The 25793-nt window shown below is 45.3% G+C and overlaps 1 protein-coding gene across 7 annotated transcripts; it reads left to right on the top strand.

Annotated features, from left to right (window-relative positions):
- On the top strand, positions 1 to 25793 carry P4HA2 (prolyl 4-hydroxylase subunit alpha 2). Of its 7 annotated transcripts, XM_065690659.1 has the most exons (18): positions 4 to 125; positions 1073 to 1173; positions 4039 to 4169; positions 7083 to 7182; positions 8540 to 8636; positions 9417 to 9568; positions 11055 to 11192; positions 11944 to 12183; positions 13861 to 14066; positions 14841 to 15017; positions 18727 to 18797; positions 19016 to 19115; positions 19321 to 19374; positions 21678 to 21737; positions 21806 to 21871; positions 23964 to 24032; positions 24472 to 24568; positions 25306 to 25793. In XM_065690659.1, exons 4-18 carry the CDS (start codon positions 7101 to 7103, stop codon positions 25374 to 25376), a joined length of 1680 nt encoding a protein of 559 aa, XP_065546731.1. In that variant the 5' UTR covers positions 4 to 125; positions 1073 to 1173; positions 4039 to 4169; positions 7083 to 7100; the 3' UTR covers positions 25377 to 25793. The 7 variants fall into 7 exon arrangements, with proteins under 7 accessions (XP_065546729.1, XP_065546731.1, XP_065546726.1 ...); XM_065690654.1 differs by lacking the exon at positions 21678 to 21737 and having other exon boundaries at positions 6 to 125; positions 1073 to 1169; XM_065690652.1 differs by lacking the exon at positions 21678 to 21737 and having other exon boundaries at positions 6 to 125.

The following is a 25793-nucleotide window of genomic DNA, read 5'->3' as shown; positions in this document are numbered from 1 at the left end:
GGGCGGCGCTCCGGACGTGGCGGCGGCTCCATAGGAGCGGACCGGGGGCGGGCCCGGCCGGGCGGCGGCGCGGCTGGAAGCGCCGGGGCGGTTCTAGAAAGCGGCGAGGAGCGTGGCGGGGCCGGGTGAGCGGGGCCGGGTCCGGAGGGCGGGGGGTGCAGGTGGAACCCCCCTTCCCAGGGCCGCGACGGGCTTTGGGGGGGGTCCCCGTTGTGAGCCCGGGGGCTGGGGCTGGCCGGGGGCTCGGGTGCTGCCGGGGGGCAGCCGGGTGGGAGCTGCCTGAAAGCGGGCTCCAGCCTCGAGGTGCGGCGGGTCCGTGCTCCGCCGGCGCCCGACGAGCGCGTTCCCCGGTGCTGGGTGCCCGCGGGTCCGTCCGGCGGCTCGGTGCGGGGTGAGCAGCCCGCTGCGTGCACCCCTTGCCCCGGGGTGCCCGAGGTGACACCCCGAAACACCGCCGGGTTTGGGTAGCGCGGCTGGACGTGGTGTCAGTGAAAGCTGTGGCAGGGCTCATTTCCCCCTTTCCCTGCCTTTTGGGTTTAGATATGACTGATATTGCCGCTTAGGTTACTGCGAGTCCCTGCAATAGCCGGCTGTACGTGCGCTTCCAGCCTGCCGCAGGCTCACTATTAAGCCTTAAGCGTTATGAAGGTGTTGAAACGCCACTTGTTCCACTCCCGTGTCATTCTGGTTTAACCTGAGATTTGTTCTCCCGAAGGCACATGCCCTTGTGTTCGTAAAGCGCACTGATGTGCTGGGCGAGGAGCCAGCGGAGCGCAGCGGAGGGCAGCCTGGCCTGAAGGCGCTTCCTTGAGTCTTACCCCAGCTCAGGCGGGCACCGGAGCCTGCTGTGCCATAGCAATGCAAAACATGCGCTTGACTAGGCAGGAAAAACTTCATTTCAAGCAGCAAAAGCTGCCATTATAACCTGGAAGCCGGGAGGAAAGAGGATGTGGAGCTGTTTGACCTTGTGATGCTCAGTATTCCCAGACAGGAATCATCTTAGCATTAAGTACTGAAGGTAGGCTTTCCCAGGAGATGTTTTTGTAACACCTTTTGCTCCTTAATTCTATAGGTGGTCTGTGAGGACGAAGCCGAGCTGCATTGCCACCAACAGCCCCTACCAGGATAATATTCAGCTTTCTGGTGCTACGGACCTAGGAAATAATCCTGTAGGTATGTTGTAAATACAAAGAGCAACCAATAAGTCCGGTGGTGTTCTGCAGGCAGAACGCTGTTCTGCAGTTATGAGTTAGCATTACTATGACACTAACAGGCAAGAATTTTGCTTCTTGCTTAAGCCATCATTTCTTGAGGTTCGTTTTCTTCATGGAGCTAATCATACTCTGGGAAGCAGTGCAGGAAGCATGAGCCCAGAGTATGAGTCTGTATTGCAGGGACAGTAACAGCAGAGGGAGCATGATTCCCCGGTTACTGTAAGAAGTTTTTCAGTCTAGGTTTAAGTCAGGAATCCAATCTGTTTATAATTTCCATGCTGTGCATATTGGCAAGCTTCCAGAGCAGCGAGCTGTAAACATGGATGTTTTTCCTATGACTAGCCCTGATTTTTGTGTATGGTCTTCTGTATGTCTGAGGAGTGAGAATGTGGAGTGTGGTAGGGAGCACGTTCTGGAGTGATCTTGGAGTAGAGTCAACCCCTGCACCTCTGAGATAATGTCTGACTTTAGTTAAATTGCTAATAGTAAGTGAAAGAAACGGTTCACTGACATAAACCTTTCTAAACAGGAAGATTTTAATGCTACAGGAAGATTTTAATGCTGTATGAGCACCTGGAAGGCTATGTGAACTGTTATGATGTACTAAAATTCTGTGGTTTGCACAGTAAAATGCAGTCTAAACTTAAATGATGAAAGGAATAAGCTCTAGTGGAAAAAGAGCATGCAGTCTTGCTGTTTCCACTAACAGCGTGGGCTTTGGCTCTAGGCTGCTTCATATGGGATGAGCTTGCAGATGCTGCAGCGTAAGATGCAGGCAGCTCTGCTGTGCCTTAGACTAGCACAGATTTTCTGGCCTGCTGGAGTGTGGAAGGAACATTCTTTGCTATGGTTTAAAAAAACCTGTTGGGAGCTAATCAAGATGACTACAGCTTCTAAGGTTGTTATTATAGTGAAAGGTAACACAAGCCATTCTATACTAGAAGTACATGCAGCTTTGTGTGGATGTTCTCTGCCCATGTCAATGTGTGCAAATGAACAACTTGTCCTCCTTTTCTTTTGGGTTGCCTCGCAAAATACAAGGCAATCATGCATTATTTGCTAGGCAATTATAATTGTTTTCAGATGCACATGAAACCCTTTGGCAAGGAAGGTAGTGATGTTGGCATCAGCTGCTTTGAGCAGCAGATCCAACTGGAGGAAGGAGCTGGGAAGCAGTTATTTAATGATGAAGAGAAAAGAGAATTCGCTTGCAAGGAGGCAGCTAATGCTGAAAAGGAGCAATGCTTTGTGTGTCCCTGGGTATGACTGAGAGCTGGCTCATTGTAGCAAAGTAAATCACTGCATGCTGCCTGGCAGTGTCGTGAATCATGACATGAGGTTCAAGATATGACAGCACGACCTGGGTGGGACGCTGGCAGGCATTGAAATCCAAAGCTCTTTGGGTCAGAGGCGTGGTTGAACGTTGGAGCATCTGAGTTCATGTAGATGATGAATTTTGGCCCTGAATTGTTTCAAAGTCTTCAGCCAGTGGTGAAGGTTTGCTTGCGTAGGGTAACATTAATGCTTCCTTAGGATTTAATGATTTAAGTAGTTTCATAGGTGCCATCATGTGCTGTGTATCTCCTGGCTAATGTGGCAGGCAAGACTTGGAATACTGCTACAAGCTGGATGTTTTTTATGGCTGCTTTTCTTATAGAGGTATTGAGAGAAGCTCTTCCTTGGCAACATCCTGAAAATCTGTTTATAATTAAGCCCATCATTTGGCTCTAAAGTATGTAAAAAATCTAGCACTTTGTTGTACTATTGTTGTGTATATCCCACTTAAACATAATTAGCCTTATCTACAGCCTTCAATACTGATAGCAAGTTGTTGCCTACTTGTGAAGCTGTGTGGAGCGGGTGAAGCCAGCTGCACAGCCAGCTCACTGCTTCCTCCGGTGTCTGCAAGCAATAACAGTGGGTGGAAAGTGCTGGCATTTGGAGAAGCCCCAAATGGACCTGCCCCATCCAAGAGTCCAACCTCAAATTGCTGTTTGAGGATGGGTTGTTCTTCAGAGCCTGGCGTGTGGGCCTCAACTATATCTGCACCAAGAATCCATCTGTGGCCTGAGGTGACTCTGAAGTAGTCATTTTCTTGTTAGATTTCACCAAGAGACTTCAGATTTAGAGACGTGTGGAGGCAGTGATTCTAGCAGGGATTTTCCAGGTGTCTTTAATAGCGGAAGCAAGCACAGGAGGCAGCTGTAACCCTTATTTGCAGCATCAGCTTGTAAGTGGCTGTGCTGTGATAGTTCAGACTCTTTTTGTGGGGTAAATGGAGGGGCTGTTCACGTGTTTAGGGCTTCAGCATGGAGCCTCCTGTCTAAAGGAGCGCTCTGTGAGGACTGTGCTCTTGTTCTGTGGCATACAGAAGAGGCTGCAGCCTCCTATCAATTCAATCAGAAGTGGGAGTCCCGAAGGGACTGGATCAGTAATGGGTATTTGTTTCCTCTTCTGACCTGAAAAAAAGCCCTTCCTTTGGCTCAAGTGGGAGCTGGTTTCAATCCTCTGTGACTGGATGTGAAGTTCAGAGTGGGTGAGAAACCGATAACCCTGGTAGGTGTGCAGGCTGCTCTTCTTTTACGCTTCAGGTCCATGGTTTTGTACCTTCTTGATTCAGAATTTTTAGGAAGCTTAATAAAGAATTTGCTCTAAATGGTGGAGAAAAAATCCCATCCTGGTTCATTTTGTCTAGAAGAAATTTTTTCCCTTCTGCCAGTGGTTCCTGAAGCCTGACAGCATCTTTCCAATGGGAGCAATGATTCGCTGCTTATACTCAAAGAAGTGAAGTGTTTGTACTATATCCATGTGGTTTGCTTTTCAGCTCTGCTGGCTGGGCACATTGAAGGGAAGGAAAAGAGCAAAACACTGATTGTCTGTTCCTGCATGCAGAGAAGTTTTCCTCTACCAGTGTTGCTGAAACAGCTTCTCACTGCAGAGAGAGCCGTCTCACAGGTAAAGCAGTGGTGTAAGTGCTCATCTCTGAGGGACACATGGCCTTAGGATCACTGTGCTCCTGGCACTTGATGTAGCCTGATGAGCCAGGGCAGTGTGCTTACAGCCCCAGCTCAGGACAAGGGGAACTGTCTGCTGTCAGTTCAGCATGGGAGGGTTTTGTAGCCCAAGGCTGGACTGAATGCACTGTCTCTGCTCAGTCTGAGCAGAGGAACGTCACTATGCTCACTGAAATGAAAGGAGATCCTAAATTGACGCATCCAGCAGGGTGTCTTCTTCATTGGAAGATGCTGCTGAAACGAAGCCAGGAACGTAGGCAGTGTTTATCCTACACAGACTTCTTACCTGGCATTTCTATGCAACTGGGTTCTTCCATTCTCTGAATAAAACACACTGGCTTTATAAAGATTCGTCTCAGTTATTGAGGTAGGAGGTGCTAATGTCTCTTCTGCCTCTTACCCTCTTTGTTAGCAGATGCTTTAGCTATGGGAGTGTGTGTGTATGTGTGTGTGCATACATGCTCGTGCTGTCCAAGAACGTGGTTCTAGCATCATTCTCAGCCTCCTTTAAGTCATTATTTGTGCTGATTCCCCAAGTATCAGCTGTGAAAATGAGTCCAAACAGCATGAAATCCCTGCAGCCAGGTGTCCTGCTTGTGCAAGCAAGAGCCCGTTTCTCTGTTTACTGAGGTTTCTGTTTATTGACTCAAGTAAATGTGAGTAGGATGGCGAAGCTGTTAAAGATCTGCTGTAAAGACAAGCTGCGAGCTGTAGTAAGTGTTCTTGGCAGATATCCTCAGCCATGCGAAAACATGGTGGGGAGGCGCAGGGCGGAGGATGTCAAGTTGTGTTGCTTTAACTGGAAAATTCCCTTGTAATTGTTTTGCCAGGCTTTGTATGGCACATCCAGAAAAGCACTCGGTGAAACGATGACAGGCAGTGCAGATGGACAGTTGTGGCTTAATATATCCGAATTAATGCACTTCCCAACTGCTCCTGACTTGCTGTGCTCTCTGCTACATCACTTATTGTGGCTTTTAGTATTGGCAGACCTCTGCGTGGTACGGTTCATTCAGCTTTACTCAGTCTCAGATTACCCATGTGCTAGTTCTGAACTATCTTAAACAAGCAGTTTGGGAATATGTGGTTTGCAGGGGGGTGAGAAACAGAAGAGAGAAAGAAGAAGACTTTATTATGATGCTGTGAGACGTTTTCCTGCTTACTCATGCTTGCAGACTGGTGGGGTAAATGTGTCTGATCCTTTAGAAAGGCTTCCAAAGCAATTCAAAGAGTAATTTAAAACCAGTCGTCTTGCTGTGTGATAATACAGTAATACAGTGAAGAGAACAGAGCTCTTACTAATGTTCTTAGTGATGGCTGGATCACTGTGTTTGGTGTTTAAACTCAATGTGTTTTCCTTTCCCTTCTCCCCTCTATTACCCTTTGTCATCAGATTTGAGTGATTCCATTTTGTCCCAAACAGCTACATGTTGATTACTGTAATTGGAGTAAGAGCAGGTTGCAAGTGGTCATTTCTAGCCTCAAGTTTATAGAATCACAGAATCCCAGCCTGGTTTGTGTTGGAAGGGACCTTAAAGCTCCTCCTGCTCCAACCCCTGCCAAAGGCAGGGACCCCTTCCCCTGGAGCAGCTTGCTCCAAGCCCCTGTGTCCAACCTGGCCTTGAGCACTGCCAGGGATGGGGCAGCCACAGCTTCTCTGGGCACCCTGTGCCAGCGCCTCAGCACCCTCATAGGGAAGAGCTTCTGCCTAAGAGCTCAGCTCAGTCTCCCTTCTGGTTAAAGCCATTGAAAAGTTTACCCAGTTACACTGGGCAGGAAAATATATCCATGAGTTAAGGTGAGCAATTGTCATCTTCCTTTTGACACCGTGTGTGTGCATGGGTGTTAGGGGAGCTCGGGGTTCACTGAGCAGCAGTGCTTGTGCGGGCTGGCCGTGGTGGTTCCTGCTCTGTGAACAGGCAGCTCCTGTGGGCAGTGGGTGCTCTGAGTGCAGGGCGGGCTCCTCGTGAGCTTCCTGGAAGAGGCTGTCCTGGCCATCGGTCCGATCAACCAGGAGAAGTACAGGTCCCCGGAGGCTCTTCTGTGCAGACCTCGCATCCGTTTCTGCACTCATCCACCACCCGCCTCTCTGCTCAGATGGGCTTTCCCTTCATGCCCTCGGTGGGCTGTGCTCTCGGAAGCACAGCAGTCCGCTTCCAGCCACCATCTCGAGGGTCTGGGTTTCAAACCTGGTGCAGCCTTTGAAATACAGACGCCATAAGGACCATGTCCAGGGGCCAGTGTGCTGGGATGAGGCATCTTGAATAAGCAGAGCTGGAAATTTCGCTTTCAACTTTTCCAGCCACCGCTGCCGCGCTACAGAATGCTCTGTTCCTCTGTTTGGCTCTCCCACTATTTGTCTTTCGAGACAGCTTTTATATAACTGAGTTTTACAGCATGTCAAAAGTCTGACCATTTAGTTTAGACATTTATTATTATTGGAAGAGAATTCAGCCTTGTGTGCTCTCCTGTTTGCCAGCTATAATTATGCCTGATGTGGAAGGCATGGAGCTTGCCCTTGTTCTCACTATCTCAGTGGACAGCAGACCACTTCTCTCATGGACTGCAGTGTTTTCCATGTAAATCCCAAAGAGCATACAAGATAGCATTTGGGACTGTTAAGTAACAGTTCCTGTGCTTGAAGATTACTCTTTTTTTCAGCTTCACTGGTTAGAATCCGGTCTTTCAAGTACCTAAATAATTTTCCATGAGGATGAAATGACAGAAGATGAAGATCTTGGAATCCTGTGATGGTTTGGGTTGGACGGGACCTTGGTTCCAACCCCCACACCATGGGTTTTTTCCTCAGAAGTTACTAATTTTTACTCCTCATTCTCCTTTTAATTTGTTCCAGGTCTGAGCTATTTGGAAGATGAAGCCCAGGCTGCAGTTGGTGTTCTTTACCTGGATTCTCCTGATCTGGCACACAGAAGCAGAGTTCTTCACATCCATAGGTATGGAAAGAACCGATGCGTAGTGTTGTGATGTAGTCAATGCAATTGCCAGTTTCAAACCCTGTCTGCGTTAGGAAAAGCCACCCTTTTGCATCCTTGATGCTGTTCTGCATTGCAAGTCTTGTGTCAGTGCAACATTTGCAGTTGATGGTCACGATGTGCTGTTACCCGTGATGCACAAGTCTCTGGGGGCTCTGTCAGTAAAATAAGCCAGCGCCTGTGTCTCGTGTACCTGCTGCCAACCTGAACAGAGCACAAACCTTCTGCTAAGAAGCTGAGTCCTGAACGGGATTTATGAAAAGAATGGAAGTGATAAATGTGTGAAATATTTTCTTCGACAGAAGCTGAAATCTCCCGTCTTAAAGTTGGAGTTGGCTGTCAGAAGGGACAAATTAATACCCCACTTTTGTGGGACCTGAGTAAATCCTGAGGAATTCGCATTGTTATAAATGCTGAAAGTAGATTGTCAGTTCTTGTATTCTAATAACTGTGGTAGAACCAAGTGTGATTGTGGTAGAGCCTAAAAATGAGCACCAGTGGAGCTGTCTGCGGTGATTTGGTCTAGTGTTGCCCTGTGGAATAATGTGGGGAGTTCTCCCCTGTAAACATGTGGGACGTTAACTACAACTGGCTGCTCTCCGCAACACGCTCTGAGCTCAACGCAACTGCTTGTGAATGGCAAAACTCCTGGTGGTTTCTTCCCCAGCTCTGGAAACAGCACAGCCTGCTGACTTCCATCTGCTTAATCATGCCTCATTAATAATTACTTCGGAATGCTGAAACTAAAGCTGTGGCTGCAGTTAGAAATCTCATCCGGTCTTTCAGTGCTTGGTCTTTGAACTCGAAGTTTGTCATAGCAATTAGGATTGACATGCCAGCAATTACCACTAATGCCCATCAGGAGCGGGTGTGCGTGTCAGTCTGTACATGTTAGCCTGAAATGCCTCCGTATTTAATGTTGTGTTTCCACAGTTACTTGCATTGAAAAGTTGTAATTTGAAGTGGTGTCAATGGTTGAGCTAATAATTTAATAGTGTGACCCATTCTGTATCCAAAGCATGTGTTCTGCATATAGCAACTACTTGGATCTTTTGTTGCTTTGACTCAATAGCTGTATTAATGTCAAACCTTTCTTTTGATTCTTATGTACAATTGTAATGCTAAAAGGAGGTTTTGAATGTCATGCCTGTGTGTATAACAGCTTTTGTGGTTTATTGGTGCTGAAGTGCACACCCTTAACTTGTCTGTTTTGTGATGGTTTTAATGGCCCTAAAGCATTTCAAGTCTGTCTTCTGTGCTGTTGGAAATTGTTCCTTTTTTAGCTCTGATTAACATCTGCTCATACTCCTGGTTTTAGGCCAAATGACAGACCTGATTTATGCGGAGAAGGACCTGGTACAGTCTTTAAAGGACTATATCAGAGCAGAAGAGAGCAAGCTCTCTCAGATTAAAAGGTAGGGGGAGAGGTTTGTGTAATGAAGGGTGATAAAATGGCTCATCTGTGTTCCATTATGCTGCACCTTTGTCACCACTCTCTGCTGCTAGATCGTGCTAGTACTTCCTCAGTAGTTAATCCCAGTGAGACCTTCAGTACTAACTTGCTTGTAATTCCCATAAACCTGCAAAGCGGGGGCCTTGCTTCCGATATTGTTTAGTGTTTGTCTTCTTGTTTAGAACCTGTCTGCTGGGCCCTTTCTGTTCTTCCCTGTCCTTGGAGCATCACACTGCTCCCTTGGAGAAGCAGGAGAGGCTTCTCCATGTGGGTTGAATGCCTCCGAGTGCCAGCATTCTGCTACCTGGAGTAGCCCTGCTTATAATGGCAAAGTGTGCCAGTGGCATCTTGCGGAGTGCACACTAAATCCCTGGCTTCTTTTCCGTGTTGGCTTTGCCCTCAGGGACAGCTCTCCTGCCTTGTTCTCCTCAGTTGCCAACCTGGCTATAGCCCATCTTGGACATGCTGAAAACTGATGTCTAAGACTTACTGCAAGTGAGATGCATCCTACTTTAATGAGGTTTAAAATAATAGGAAAACAAATCCCTTTTAAAATAAAAAGGCTATTATAATTAAATCAGTTGGAATTCACTTTGTCCTTGTGAAGTTGAAAGCTTGAAAGCTGATTACAATGGCAAAAGCAGCAATAAATTGATTTTAGCTGTGTAATTAGAATGACTTAAGAAGGAAGACATGCGTTCGTAAATCGTTCTCAGACTGAGTTGTACACTTCTTATTCCAGCTGGGCTGAAAAACTGGATGTGCTGACCAGCCAATCAGCCTCAGATCCAGAAGGGTACCTGGCACATCCTGTAAATGCATATAAGCTGGTGAAGCGTTTAAATACTGACTGGCTGGAATTGGAAAACCTGGTCCTTCAGGATACAACGAATGGTAAGGAGTTAGAGGATAGCAAGAGGTGGCCTTACAACAGGCTTGCTTCTCCTCCTTGTCTTTTGGAAAGCTGCAAACGCAGCTGTGGCTTAAATATTACTGCCAAGTTTGAGATTTAAACCAAGGACTGGCTCTTGGTTACTGGCTCCCCAAGTGAGTGAAAGCTGCCACTGAAGCACATCTCAGTGAAGACTCAAACTGTTACTAGTTTTGTTTGAGGAAAATGGAAGAGCAGGGTATGCTGAAGTTGTCACCTGTGTTGGCAACCATTGTTTTATCCCTGTTCTTGAGCTTTATGTTCTTTATATATGTATATAAACTTACTCATCTGCTTTCCCAGTCTGGTACTTCTCTTGGTGACCATTATTTTTCAACCACATTGATCAGTAGATAAGATTTAAGAATCAAAATGAGACACATACTGAATTACTGGAGGAATTTGTATCAGGCCCAGCATTCAGAAGTGGCAGATGTTATAGTCAGTCTGTTGATAACAGGGTAATAAAGAATTGCTATCTGTAAACCTGTCCGCCTAAATCAAGTATTTCCATTACTAATCTTTGGGTTTGCATCCTATTGTCAGTGCCTGCCTGAATTTCCTTCCAGAGCTAATTCTTTTTAATGGAGGTTTATTTTCACTGGACTCCTTGTAAGTAAGGGGGAAAAGGCTGTGTTTTTAGGCAGAGCACTGCATGTTTTCCCCTTCTACTCTGCATATGCCAAAGCTTAGGTAGTTGGAAGGTTTTTTTTCAGCCAAGATTTTTGTTGCTTTTTGGAAGAGGCATCCTAGATGGAAATAAATTCCTCAGTTCTATTGGGTACTTCTGTCTAATCCTTTCCGCGAGGTGTCCTTTCCCAGTTCTGCTTGCTGTATGACTTGGAGTGGTTGGGTGGTTTTCCTTCAGCTGATGGTCCCCCCATCTGCCCAGCCAACCTGCTGCGTAACCTTGATACATTTATGTAGTACCCTTAATTCCATTTCTAAGTGCTTTCTGGCCTTACTTGGGAGGTTTAAAAGCCTCTGAGTAAGGGCCTACCTTTACTTAGGGGATTCTGATCAGGGTCTCTGCCCCCTGAGCTGCCATTTGAGATGCTGGAGCACAGAGTCTGAAATCATCATTTAGTGCTGTGATCTGCAGTTGTCTGTGTGGATGTTGCAAGAGAACTGATGAAAGCTGTTCATTTTCGTGTCTTTCTAGCATGAAAACTTAAGATCATTAGATTCACATTGTACTTTAGTGATTGTGTGGCACAAGAAAACTGAAGGGTTTAGATCTTTATCCTTTATCTCTTGCTCATGAGCTGTGTTCTCAAAATGAGACGGAAAACAATGTTTTCGTATCTTGAGAATATAATGAGAGGCTTTAAATCTGGATTACTTGCATCTCAATTCCCCAAACTAAGCAGATGCTTCCTCTTCTGTATTAATCCTGTACTGATACTTACTCACATGCTGACAGTTACATCTTTCCTTTTCACTGCAAAGGCTTTATTGCAAATCTCACAATTCAGCGTCAGTTCTTCCCAACGGAAGAAGATGAGACTGGAGCTGCGAAGGCTCTGATGCGCTTGCAGGACACGTACAAACTGGATCCTGAAACTCTCTCTCAAGGCAACTTACCAGGTAAGTGCTCAGAGGGCTCTTTTCCTTTACGAGGAGGGATGTGGTTTTCCAAGGAGGCTTTTGTTGAGTGACTGTGCTCCTGTTCCTTATCTATGAAATAGGGATTAACAGGTTTTGCCCCAGTGAGATGTTTTGGGCAATCCCTAGGTATATTGGGATGAGTCAGTGTTTTGGTAGCTGAGCCCTGATAAATGTTGCTGCTGCTTGTAAGAGACTTACTGGAGCAGGTCATGGTTGCTAGCAGTGCACTGTTTAGAACTCAGTAGGCTTCATTAGAGTGTGAGTAGCTGAGCTGGCAAAACAGTTTCAGTTATTACATGTAGGTTATTAACGATGAACTTAATTTGAAGTCTTTATCTGTGCATCTGCTGAGCAACTGGAAATCAGTGCAGATACCGTCAAATGGATACCCAGTTTGTCTAAATAACCATCAGCTGGCTTACACACAAATTTGCATCTCCAGTAAAGAGCAAAGAAGCCAGCTCTGGATGTAGTCAGGCTTCTCTGGTCATCTAACAGTGTCTGGAGGTTCAGTAAAACCTGTTAAGCTGTTGGTCTGCTCTGCCTTTCAACACTAGAAAACACAATAGCTTAACACTAATGTCTGTTAAACTTCTCTTGGTTTCCAAACAAATTAATGTCACAGAATTAGGATAGAATTTAACTCTGAAGCTTTGTCTTTTAGAAACCTTTTTGGATGATAAAAGTGTATTTACTGGTATTCTTTAATACGCTGTCTTTCTGGGTTTAGGAACAAAATACAGGTCCTATTTAACAGTAGGTGACTGCTTTGGTATGGGGAAGACTGCTTACAATGATGGAGACTACTATCACACAGTACTGTGGATGGAACAAGCCTTGAAACAACACGATGAAGGGGAGGATACGACAGTCAGCAAAGTGGAGATCCTAGATTATCTCAGCTATGCTGTTTTCCAGTTTGGGGATTTGCACAGAGCCATGGAGCTAACCAGGCGGCTGATATCCCTTGGTAAGGACAAAAGACCTGCTATTGGAGCACTGGGGAGTGGTGCCAGCAGCAGAACCCAGAACAGCCGTGGGTCCATATGGGTGAGCTGACTGGAAGGGTGTCCTGCGAGATGACTTACAGGTCTTGGGGTAAAAACCACAGTCTCCTTACACGTGGAGTATCTTTAACAGGTCCTTTTACAGTCTGTGCTGTTATTACCTGAGGTGAGGCGTGTGTCTGGCTGCAGGATCTGTGTGCTTTGCCTCAGTGTCCTGAGATGTGTTTGGTCAGGTTGCCTGAAGTAGTGATCAGGGCTACCAGATTTAGGCAGAGTGCTGTATCTTCTGCAAAGTCCTATTGACTTCACATGTTCCCCTTTATTCTTCAGTGTGGGTACTCTTTGATGCCAGAAGAATACCTTGCCTGAGCTCTTAGAGTATTTATTGCTGAATACCCAGAACAGATAGAGTTTCTTAAAACCTTCTTTTATCTCTGGTCTGTTTCTAGCTGTCTCTTGAGTAAGCAAATAAGCACTGCTTCCTATCCAGCATTGCCTGCTTCCTGCATTGGAAAGGTTTAGCCTCCCCAGTTAGAGTTAACATCTACTGTGTTACGCGTTTGTATTTTTTAATCAGTGGTGGTTCTTAGCTTAGACGTTAACTGTATCCTGAGTGTGGGTGAAGCCTTTCTATTGAAAAATAATTATCAGTAATTTCTGCAGACACTGGGATTCATAGATTAAAATATACAAGAATACGAATATTGAATGTAGCTCCCTCTGCAATACAGCTTAGCACTGGTAGCAGAATGTTAATCCTTATCAGCACCAAACAGTGGAACAGACTTGGCAGTCCCCATGGGAGCAGCAGCTTCCTCTTCTCTGGCTCAACTTCCTCATCTGGCCACTATTAGCCTGAGCTCTAATGGGAGGCTATTTCAGTGGCCTTCTGGGTTAGTTCTGCAAGATAAGCACAATAGGCTTGGGCGGGCCAGAAGGGAAAGAAACTGTTCTAGGTGCAAATGTCCAGAAGCATTGGTGAGCAGGGAATTGTCCCTTCTTGGTTTTGCTGGGTAAAGATCTGATGATGATGTTTATTGATTCATACCAGCTATCATTAATAAATCACTAATGATAGTTCCAATGATGTTAGTGATTCGGGATACCTCCCATATAATCCTGTTGCAAGCGTCTGGAGATGGGTGCTGCAGGTGGGCTGTTAGTGGCCACCACCATGTCCTTCTGGTTTCCTGACTTTGGAGGACATATTTGGGACCGGAGTCTGTGGCTGGAACTCCACAGTTCTTGATGAAAGCATGCTTGTGCAGTGCAGATGAGAAGCGTGGTGGAGAGGAGAAGTGCAAATGTGGACTAGCTTGATCTCTGCTTATCTTGGGTAGAACTGGGCAGAAGAGTTAAGAGAAAAGCAGGCATGTGGAGACCAAAACCTCCTCTTTTTGTTGGAATGCAGATTTTGTGATGGGTCCTTCCGGAAAAGATTCTTTTGCAGACTATGGCTACCTTCCCTGTGCAAAACCAGAAGCATCCCAGCGCTGCTTTTCGGTGCAGACTGGAGCCGGTGTTTCTGGTAGCCTGATGATGCTTTAAGAATGAAAGAGGGTTTGCTGTCTCGCTAGAAAGACTTGTTTGTATTAACTGAGATCACTTAACTGCCTGGTTCTGTCTGTCTCCCCATGAAGACAGCACTCACGAGAGGGCAGGGAGTAATCTACGCTACTTTGAGAAGCTGCTGGAGAAGGAGAGGGAGGAGGAGAAAGAGAAGTCAAACAAGACTGTGACAACAACAGAACCAGTGGTGCAAAGTGGTGCCTATGAGAGGCCTCTTGACTACTTGCCAGAGCGTGATATCTATGAGGCCCTTTGCAGAGGTGAAGGGGTAAAAATGGTAAGAGAAAGGCAAGAATTTCCTGCCTGCTGCCTTTACACGAGGGTGATGGAGCTTGGTGGGACGTGGGGAGGTCTGCTTTCTGTGAAGCTGTTTTCCTAAGAAATAAAAGTAGCATAGCTCTCTCCAGGCTGAGATTTGTATCTTGGCCCCTCTACCTTTACTTAATCCTAGACAGAAAAGCAGTGCTGGACCGTACCTCTTAAAGGTTGCTGAAAATTGATTCTCCTCGGTCTGTCTGCTCAGCCGTTTCAAACGCTGACTGTGCAGAGGTACAGGAGGCTTTTTCCACTGAGAGCTGGCTCTGCTTTGCCACACTTGAGAATCACATTATTCCTTCTTTCTTGAATCTTAGAGATGCCCTTTTGGGGTGATTATTTCAACTGACAAGTCTCCAGTACCTTTTGACAAACATGGCTTTAAATTTGCAGTGCAGGGAAAGGAATCCATTCCGTCTGCATGGTCTTAATTATAAGAAGCAGACTTTTACAGCTGGCTGTTTATGTAGTCATTTGCTCCACCTGTAACCTCTTGTGATTCCATTCTCCGAAAGGCTGGTGTTCCAGCTGGTGCTCAGTGGTGTCTGGAGTGGTGTATGGGGTTTTATTTGCAGTGAGTTGCAGAATCACTCATGCTGACCTCTGAAGTTTGCTGTCTGCTGATGGCTTTTACAGTGTTTGTGGCCTGAAGCTTGCTCTCTTCTTGTGTCTTGCCTGTTGTAAGTCCATGAAAAGTGGTTGAGCAAACAGTGTGCTGTTTGACATCTTGTTCCAGACACCTCGAAGGCAGAAAAGGCTGTTTTGTAGGTATCATGATGGAAACAGAAACCCTCATCTGCTCATAGCTCCCTTCAAGGAAGAAGATGAATGGGATAGCCCTCATATTGTACGATACTATGATGTCATGTCTGATGAAGAGATTGAGAAAATCAAACAGCTAGCTAAGCCAAGGGTAAGTTTTCCCTCTTCCGTCTCACTAACAACTGCTAATTCCATGCTTTAATCTCCTAGTCAAGAATAGGCAAACGATTTGAAAGATCTGGTTTCATACTACAGATGATACACTGCAGCTGTGAGCCTAAGGGGAACGATTTCGAAACTGCCTGGTGATGTAGGACCATAGAGGCCAGGCTCCTGAAGGTATTTATGCATTGTTGCACTTAATTATGCAAAGTTCTCAGTAAATGGCTTGGAAACCTCATAGGAAACTAGGGACTAGAGCTGTAAAATAGGTGGCTGATTGGCTTCCAGTGCTAGAGGTGTCCGATTATAGCTGAAGTCTGCCTTTTGAAATGGAGCTGAACTTCAAAAGAAAGCTAAAGCCCAAATGCCAGCAGAAATGGGAGGAAATGTTGGGTTTAAGTTGTGCTGGAAGAATATGTAGAGTTCCGAGGGGTTTTTGATTCAGGTAACCTGGAATTCACTGCTTCTGTTTAAGCCACAGCCTAGACCTGCACAGGGGCAGGCACTTTAGATGCTGTGGTGCATCCATGAGTGGAACCACGGTGTTCTGAAGCCACACACTGCTTGTTGGGAATAATGTGATACAGCTAACACAGAGCTCTTAAATCATTCCTGGTCTGGGACTTGGGAATGCAGTCGTTCTCCCAGAGCACTTCAGTTCTGACTTTTCCACCTAAATATGCTACTGTGCCAAGTGTAGAGCCAACTCAAAGGCAGCAACTTGGAGTAGGAACCCTAGTTCTGATGTAATTCCTGTTACTCATGATGTGAATTCTGATGACTGCACCCCAAAAAGCAGCTAAAAAATGCAAAGCCTGTAATTATCTGGTCTGGGTTTTCTGGAGGTGGGATTTCCTGTCTGTTCCCTTCCTGACAGAGGTATAGCAGCGTGAGGTCGGTTGAAGGTGCTGTGCCTTACTCTGTAAGACAAGCATGTAAAATTAAACATTCCCATTTTTATAGATGAATGGTTCATTTTAGAACTCTTCCAGCTCCTGCAATGAAACGTGGTACTAAAATTCCAGTCAGGAATTACCCTTCTGTATGTGATTTTTAAATGTGAATGTAAGTTGTTAACAGCAGTTTGAAACTGATGCCTCTAAAGATCATTATAATTTGGGATGTTTATGACACTGGACTGCAGTGACTACCAGCCAGCTATGGGAGGGTTGGCAGAACACTCCTGTCTTGGTGAGGACTCTCACCTCTATAAATGAGCGAGTTTTTCCTATTGCATCATACTGTAACACTTCAAGAGCTTCAGATAAAATGGAAATATAGAACGTATCACTTAATCTATTAAATTAAACACACTGTAAGGCAGCTGTTAGTTTTTTTGATTTTTCCCTTTTTCTTTGAAATCCTATGGAAAGTCAAGTCTTGCTCCCTGAGTTTCGCTTATATTACTGATGTGAGAGGAATTCCTCATATAATCTAGTGTAGAACTGGGATTAGTCCCTCTAAGAGGTTAATACTGTAGTCTGAAGGTTCACATTAAAGCTTCCAGTTAAAAGCACTCATTTTCTCTAAACTCTTCTCTAAACCTGCCTGTGGCTCAGCTGCAGGAATAGCTTTAAATCCTGCAGAACTGCTGAGGGAATGGAAAGCGCAAGCCCTGTGCTGAGATGGTCCTTAATAAATAGAGCTTAACTTCAGCCAGGAAAGTTTAGTTAGCCATCATGGAAGCTTTCAGACAGAGCTCTTGAAGTAGTGTGTTAGTTTTGGGCTCAAAGATGAGCACTTCCCTTGTTCTAAAATGCATCTACAAGAAGTTTCTCCTCTTGGGTCCAAGCACTTTTAACGTTATCTGCACTTTACACTTGCCAATACTTGTTGTTCTGTAGAGAAACATCTGTATGTGATTGAGGGGAGCTATATTCAAGTCGCTTTGCGTGCTCGGTTTGCAAAACGCAATCACTTCCACTCCAGTGCCAAAAAGCAGTTCCAAGTTCTCAGGCAATTCCTCGGAGCTGACTGGGGTGGGTCAGGGCAATTCTGAACTCCATTGGAGTGGGCAGCATAGGGAGAGATCTGCTGTGCAAGCACGAGAACCTTATTCCCCAAATACAAGCATGCGATACAGGCATGAAGAGGCAAAAGTAAGGTGTGGAGGGGGGACATCCATCTTTGAACTCAGTGCTGTAGGATTTCAGAAGGAAAACCCATTGGGGCACATGGTAAACTAAATGCAGACTAAGAGGAAGAGGGGGTGAAGCTTCTGATCAGTCCAGTGTGGTTACGGTTCTTCAAAGCCCAGCAAATGCATCGTCAGGCTGCTTTCTCCACCCCTTCTAAGAGGAAGCCTCGCATTTAGGAGTCAGTTTATACCAAGCTGAGGTATAGATTTTTGTCTTAACTGAAGAACCCTGCCTATCAGAGATGTGGAATAATAAGGAATTTAGTCAGGCTTGGTTTAGTTCGGATTTATTTAGATCAAATGCTAGGTGCAGGAATGAAGCAAGCGTATACAAGCTTGGAAGTGGCAGCAGAACGAAAAGTTTGGGAAGCGAAATTATATCCCAAAGCTATGCTTCGTTGTACAAGTGGAGGCCAAGATTGTCAGCCTGGCTCTTCTGTTATGATTTATGCAGGAGAATCTGGAACAGAATAACAGTGAGTCAGAATTGCAGCCACAGCTGTGCCAAGAGCTCTTGTATGAGGGACGAGACAGCTGACATGGATTGTGAAGCTGGCTGCAGGCTTACTTGAGGAAGAACGAAGGAAATAATGACTGCATGCTCTGAGGAAAATGCAGCAAGAAGAAGGCTTTCAGTGACCTATAATCAAGTGGAAGGAAGGAGGCAGGATTTAAAGCGCTTGTGGTTTGCAGGAGTTAAATTTAGACGCGGTCTGGGTTTACTGTCAGAGGAGCGTCCCAGTTCTTGTTCTCAGCTGCAAGTAGCAAACCGAAGTGACCCGTTGTGTGATGCTAGCGCTAGGCCATTGCTTTGACACCACAGCGAACCTCAACAGCTCTGCCAGGATCCACGCTCTTCCTACAGACGTGGTGATGTGGCTGAGTGGTGATACATAACTCACTGTTTAAGCTGTGTAGGTGGACTGTGCTTTTACAGAGTTACCTCCATAATGTCAAAACACGTCTCAAACTGTCTCTGTGAAATCAGTGTTCCAGGCGTCTTCCGACAGGAACATCCTGAGCATGGGAAGGTTAGGAGGTGCCCTCAGGAGTTCTCTACCGCTGCGGATTTGCCTGTCCCATGATTTGTAACTCGTTCCCTTGCTGGTTTTCGTCTGAGAACGTGGGTTTTTTTCAGTCCATGTGAGGACCAGGCTGATTAAATTCATGGAATATCCAATGATTTTCTCTTTGCCAAAAACCTGAGCTTCGTACGTTGTGAACTTCTGTTGTTCCCTCTTGTTCATATTGAGTACAGCTGTTTAAAAAGCTACCTTCAGAACCTGTTGAGCGAGCAGCACTCATGGATTTAATGAATATCATGGCTTGTGCAGTCAGTCAGATTCCTTATCCAGGATCCAGTGCCAGTCATGGATTGCATTTGTGTTTCTGCAAGTCCTGTACTAGCGTGAAATCGAACCAGACTAGGTTGGAGCTGTAACTTTCATCCGGTGATATACTGAAGTTGGGCAAATCGGGTTGATTTTGGTTAAGATGAGAGGGGATTATTTCCTAATGTGTAGCTGATGTGCTTCTTCCCCCTTGGGATTTCTTTACACAGCTGGCCCGAGCCACAGTGCGTGATCCCAAAACCGGTGTCCTTACAGTGGCTAGCTACAGGGTGTCCAAAAGGTAAGCAGAGAGGAGTTCAGCTCTAAGGGTTTTGTGCTCAATGCCCTTCATCAGCTGCCTACGGCTGGAAACTGCATGTAGCAAAAGCTTCCTCAACAACCGCATGGTAAATGGCTCTTTCAGCCATGTGAGTGAGGGCAGAAGAATCCTTCTGCCTTAGGAAAGGTGGTGGTGTTGGCATTCCAAAATAACGTGTTCCAACCCTTCCCTTGTCCTAGCTCGTGGCTGGAGGAAGATGATGATCCTGTTGTGGCCAAGGTGAATCAACGAATGCAGCAGATCACAGGGTTAACAGTGAAAACAGCAGAACTGCTGCAGGTTGGTGCCTTTGTACTCGGGTTGTTTCTCATGCACGTACCTCATCTCTGGCAAGCTGAAGAGAAATCAGGTGTGCCCTAGATAACAATCGTGCCACACAGTGCTCTTTCTCAAAGCATGTTTTGGATTTCTGGAGAGCAAATGCTGTCTTCTGCAGCAGTCGCTTGCAGTTCAGTGGATGTTGATGCTTTCTTCCATACTGTAGGTTGCCAACTATGGAATGGGAGGGCAGTACGAGCCACACTTCGATTTTTCTAGGGTAAGGTCACACTGTCAATTATTTCTTAGTGGGGTGGGGAGGGGGAACAGGTTGTTTTAAGAGGAAACTGTTAAAACCCTTTTCTATTAAAGCATTTAATGTATAGTCCTGTTGCATGGATGGATGATGACTTTTGGAAAGCCTTTGCACTGCCTTCTCTGCTGAAAGTTCAAGGGAAGAAAGAACAAATCTGCCTGCTTATCTTGGTTCCTTGCACAGTACAGAGACACTAAAAGACAGCCCTGCAGCACTCAAATATGCTCTTTCCATTACTTCATTTGGAAACTGAGGTTTGCAAGCCCTGGGTTGTGAGCCTGTTGTTCCATCAGGCTTCTGAGTTCAGCAGGGTTGTTCCGAGTCCTCCTCTGGAGCATATTTTAAAGCGCTTTGCTGGAGCTGGATGAGGAGGAGACCTCTTCTATATCCCTCCAACAGAAGTCGCTGTTATGGAAGTCTTCATGAGTTACAAAGCCCTCAGTGTGGCTGCAGTCATAGGGTTGGAAGAGGGTTGGTTGGGTTCAGGAGGGCAGTGGTACAGGGAGCAGAACTTGCCGCTGGTGGGTGCCAGATGCACGCTAGGCACTAGAGGGCTCTGCCTTGCAGATAACAGCTCTGGTTTGCAGCAGGTGGGGAGAAAAGAGGAACAGATTCATTGTCACCCTAAACCAGTTTATGAAGATGCTAATCATACCGGACAGCCATGGTGACTGGGAATTTCAGATGTAAAATCCACCTCATGCCTTGGTTTCCAGCAGAACCGTGGCGTTTCAATGGAATCTGGCTTAATTCAGGCTATTCCAGTGGTTTTAGCTGGTAGAGGGTTTCACTGCAGCCAGAGCACAACCTGATAATTGAGTGCAGAGTTGGAGCCACCCAACTTAGCACTGTTTAAAGTAATGAAAACAAATCAATCCTGAACTTCAGCACCGTGGAAGCTCGGATTCCTTAGCTTTGGCCTGCTGAGAGAATTTTCCTGTTAACTTAAAGACTGCTTCATTTCCTGAGTTAAACAAATGCTCTTAAATTATCTTCAAAGCCTTTGAACTCGAGGACCTCAGCCATCAAAATGGCCAGTGTGGACTTGGCTTTTGGGTTAGGCAGCTGGGGCAGAGCTCCACTTGGAACATAACCTTGGCTGCAGGCATCAGTTCAGGGAGCGTGGAATTTGCCATAGCTCTAGACCGGTCCTCCAGGCTCTCTGTGCATCACAGATCCTGGTCAGCCCTGTAGCTTTTTGTTCCCTCGCAGTTCACACAGGGACACGTTAATAGTTGCATATTACAACTTGGAGAGTTTATTGGCTGCTTGAAAGGTAGAGAAGTCTTTTGCTGTTGAAGTTCACAAGTGCATGGCTGGGCCTGAATACATCTCAATGCTGTTAGGTTGTCCTTTTTGGATTGAATCTGCAATGCAAATACAGAAGTCTTGGGTTTTATGACCCCATCTCAGGAAAGACCTTTTGTTTCTTGAAATATACATCAAGTAGATTGAGCTATAACATCTTAGAGATAGCGGCTGTGGTTTTTCTTTGCTGTTTGTCTTTAATACTGGTTTCTCTTCTTTAAGTGTTAAAGATTACGGTTTTGTGTAGAAAACTGCGCCTTAATGTCTCCTGGTTGAAATTACTTCCTATGAGCAATTTAACTACACTTTCAATTGCAGGGAAGAGGCACGCACACGTTGGTGTTCTAGATGTTCTTTCCGCTTCGAAACTGGCACCAACGTGATCTCCTACCTCAGCAAACAAAACTCGGTGTTTCTTACAGAATAAAGAGAATTTGATCTTTTTGATGTGGTGCTTAGTCCTAAGCAAGTAACCACCTAAAAGAAATGTACTATTACTGTTCTGCAGTTTTGCCTGCTGGCAGAAACTGCATTTTCTCATGACAGTACTTCTTTAAGTCACTACTACATTTACAAGAATCAAGTGTATTACCTAAAGCCATCGAAGATGAGTTTTTCATATTCACCTCAGTTGTTGACTTTGGATCACTGTCCACTACAGTAATGGGCTGTTAACTTTACTGGGATAACATCACTGGCACAGGCCCTGAAAACCTTCCTTCTACTCTGCCCTAAGAACTGCTTCAGTGCTACTTCTCCCTATAGCATTTGATTGCTCTGTGCATGCAGTTATGCCTCCTGGCTGTGACTTGTGATGGCTTTAACATTGACCTGTATCAATAGCCGCTCTCAGTTCCAACTCCTTAAATTGGCCTTAAGGATCTCTCTGCAGAGCTACACGTATGTAACTCTAGTGTGAGCCTGTTTGGAACTTGGGTTAAAGTTGTTGTCTGTTACAGCGACCCTTTGACAGCACACTCAAATCGGAAGGAAATAGGCTAGCGACGTTTCTTAACTATGTAAGTACCTCTGTTTGTCTCCTGTCTGTGAGCTTGAAGTTTGCAGTTATTCTCATTTAATTTTATAGAAAGATGAGCCAGATGCTTTCAAGCGGTTAGGGACTGGAAATCGTGTGGCCACTTTTTTAAACTATGTAAGTATGCTGATCCTTTGTACATTGAGTGTCACTTTAGCAGCATCTTGTTTACAGCGTGTGCAGTTGGTTATCTGTAGAGATTCCCTGGCATCTGGAAGCAGGGACTGCGTTGTTCTTGCAGCATCAGGTGCTGTCCCATCTGGGTTGAGAGAATTCTGGTGGTATTTAACCTCTTTAACCTCAGAACAGAAAATCTGAATACAGGGCCTGGCTTCCCTGTTTGGGGGTTGATACAATCCCCTACCATGAAATCCTTGACTTTATTGGAGTCCTGATGGTGGGAGAGGAGAATTCGGCTTATTTGCCAAAGGCAAGTGCTTGGGGTACTCACGTGGTGTGCAGTTTGAGAGCCTGACCAGCAGCCACATTGAGATGGTCGTGTTCTTCCACCACTGTTTGACAGCACTTGATGCTGTGGTCTGTCAGCCTCCGTTTTAGCTGTCTGTCAAAGCTGGAGTCACTCCAGCATAGCTGTTGCTTCAGCAAGTGGAGGAGACGTAGCTAATAACCTTGGAGCAAGTGGGTTACAAGAGCAGAATTGAAAAGGTCCAGTAGTTGCATGCGTGGTACAGCCTCCAGACCATGTACACCGGGATCGAGCAGAGCCGCCACTGATACCAGTGGCCTAATGGTTTCGCAGTAGTCTTCTGATATTTTATCAGCCTATTCTTATCAGTAATTAGGATCCCTGAATCTTCTGTGTCGAACTTTTGAGCGAGACAGCTTCAAATTTAAAATCCTGTGATGAATACTTATGGCTGAGTGGTATTTTGTGTGAAATACAGCTCAAAACAACCAGAAATACTTTCAACTGGATATGGCAGGAGGAGGAAATAATCTCCCAAACAAGAATCCAAATAAGATGGGTAGCTATGAAAGTCTGCTGCAAAAACAGGCTTTGCTTTCAAATTGTCTCAGTCTGTGTTCTGTTTGTTTCTCAGACTTTTGGACAAGCCTTGTTTTAAAGTGAATAATCTGTATCTTATTCTCTGCCAGTTGTACATGGTCAAAGGCAATTTACCCTTGTATGTCCTGTCTAGAAGATACCATACGTGTCCCAGCACCCTACTAAAAAGAGTGGTCGTGTTGCTAAGACATAACTATTAACTTGCAAAGTTGCATGCACATGCTTTCTAGTTGGAAGGGCCAAAAACCTGTGCACCTATGGCATCTTATGCCCTTTTATTGTAGGTACCAAGCAGGAGGACACCAGAGTGGTAATAACATCTGCTTTAAACAGAAATCCAAGTTACTGTAGAGAATTTGGGGAGTGTATTAATAGTAGTCCTGCTGTTTTTAGTGGGAGCTGGATCTGACTCGTTTGTTTCTTTAAATTAGAATCTGATCAAAAATTTCCTGAAATATGTAGAAATACTTCTTTTAATAGGAGTGTTTCTAGGAACTTTGGTGGGTTTTGGGTCAAGTCTAAAGTTTGTGGTGAATCCATCATTACTGATGAATTCAATAGGGTTAAATTCATTCCGGTGTAGTAGGGCAAAGTATAAAGATACATGCTTGTCTTCAGAGTCACATAGCTGTATGTATTGAAGCTTAAGCTGCATAAAGCACTTGAAGTGTCGTAACATCACTGGTGAACAGCACAGAAACAATGCAGAAAGTGAGGCTTTCTAATAACTTGTGTAGGGTTTGTAGTGGTTGACCGAGATGCATGAACTGAATCACGAACATCAGTTCCAAAGACATGGTTTCAATTTATGAGGAAGCTTGTGGTTTAACAGACACTTGTTTTCCTAATTGGATCATAAATGGGAGTGAAATTCTTAAAGCTGCTTGACTCTGAATCTTCTCCCTTGTTCTAGAGCACTAGTTCGTTAACACTGCAGGTGCACAGCTTCTGATGGCTGATTGTCCAAAGGGTTGTATATAATCTAGATGAAATGCTGAACAAAAGCCATCAATAGCAGGCACTGTTAACTTCTGCAGCTCATGCTGGTTGAAGAGCATCCTTAGTGCCTCCATAGAGGTGCAAGCAGGAATCTCTGTCAGGGCTTGGGGCGCTCTAGCTTGTGGGACTGCATGTACAGAAAGCTTTGTAAATGGACAGAGTTTGTGGACTTTGTTTTCTCAGATGAGTGATGTAGAAGCTGGAGGAGCTACGGTGTTCCCGGATTTCGGGGCAGCAATATGGCCCAAGAAGGTGAGTCTGAATGTGTTTGCTTGATTCCTCCTCTCTCCTGATGGTCTCATCTTCTTCAATACAGTCCTGCATCCATTTAAAAGCCACTGATGTGACAAAGTTCTGTTTGCTGCATCTTGATGGACAGACTGCTGTGTATCAAGGCAGCTCTAAGCTGGTCTTGTAGTCTGCAGGGCTGCTTCCTTTTACAGTGTGTAACATGGACGGTGTCTGTGTAGAGCTGTTGTTAACAAAAACTTGTATTCAGGTAGAACTCTCAACTCTGAGCATGGCTGAATTCATAGAGTGGGACTAACAGAGTTTGTGGGTTATCATATGGTGGCCTATGTTGAAGTGCTTCATAAAAGCATCCAAGGCATTTCGCTGCTCTCCCTTACTGTAACCTGACTAATTCTATTGTCCAGGTTCCGACTAACCCAGGTCTGCTTTCACTTTTTAGGGAACAGCAGTGTTTTGGTACAACCTTTTCAGAAGCGGAGAGGGTGATTATAGAACAAGGCACGCAGCTTGTCCAGTATTAGTAGGGTGTAAATGGGGTAAGTAATACTGCTTTAGGAGCAAAACCTAGGAAGGCTCGTGTGTATGCAGAGCCAGTGACACACTGAACCCTTACAACAGCTTTTAATCACCTGGGTGTTGCTGTTTGGACTAATTTGCTACTGGAGTAATTTGGCCACAATGAGAACTCCCCCCATCAGTGTCACGTCGTATCAAGCAGCTGCATTGTTCAGCTGTAGGTTCTGTAATGAGCTTGTGTCAATGACAGCACAAAGTGTGTAAGAATGCCCCTGGGTTTGTGTAGGGTATCAGTATCAGGATGACTTGAGTTAACCACTTGACTAGAGCCAGGTCTGTTCCTACAGAGATTTGTGCTTAGTTTTATCTGCAAAAGGAGGAGAGCTCCTTGAAGGTGAATGTGGGTGTCTGGGCACTGGGGATTTCTGGTAGCTGCTGAAAGCTTCTCAAGCTTCATGTCATCCCATACCCACCTTCCCTAGCGTCCAGGGTATTCCCCTGCAGTGGCAGACCTAGAAATGCCAGACCCAGAATACACTGCTCTGTTGCTGTTGGTCCCTAAATTGTGCAATTGGAAAGATATTTTCTTCCCCAGCCCTTTCTATCTTCCTATGTCTTTCCCATGGATGGATAGAGAAGTATAAGCAGGGATGGTCAGACCGAGAGATGAGACTTTACTTGCAGTAACCATGTGGGTTGCGGCGATGCCCGCACTGGTTATATGGTGGTAGTTAATTTCACATCCTTGTTTCCACAGTGTCAAACAAATGGTTTCATGAAAGAGGAAACGAATTCTTAAGACCTTGTGGGAGAACAGAGGTTGACTGAACCCCAACCTGCTGCAGGCCTTTGTTTGTCTCCTTTTCTACTGTTGTCTGTTCCAGTTCATTTCTAAGAAATGATCCATCTTTTTCTCCAAGAGTCCTGGCACTTTACCAAAAAAGGAACAACAAAATATGTAACGGTGAAAGGAAGTAAATGGCATTGTTCACGCACTTGTGTCTCGGTTGCTGTTATTTCCATGCCTTCTGCCCTCCCAGCTTTCTCTGTAGTAGTGGTGCTTTCGGTATGTTTGGGTGCCTGGTCTTGTGCCTTTTGTACCTCAGAGGATTTAGATGTTAAATATTTCTTTGAGCCCAGGTTGGTTTGGGGTTGTTTGTTCAATTCTGTGTACATGTTGATTTTATTGTATTTCTATGGATCACAGGTTTTGAATCAGAAATAAATGTTCTTTCCATAAAGTGA

This window comes from Lathamus discolor, chromosome 10 (assembly GCF_037157495.1).
Source record: "Lathamus discolor isolate bLatDis1 chromosome 10, bLatDis1.hap1, whole genome shotgun sequence".
Classification (NCBI taxonomy): Eukaryota; Metazoa; Chordata; class Aves; order Psittaciformes; family Psittacidae; genus Lathamus; species Lathamus discolor.
This window is presented reverse-complemented; position numbering and strand designations above follow the sequence as displayed.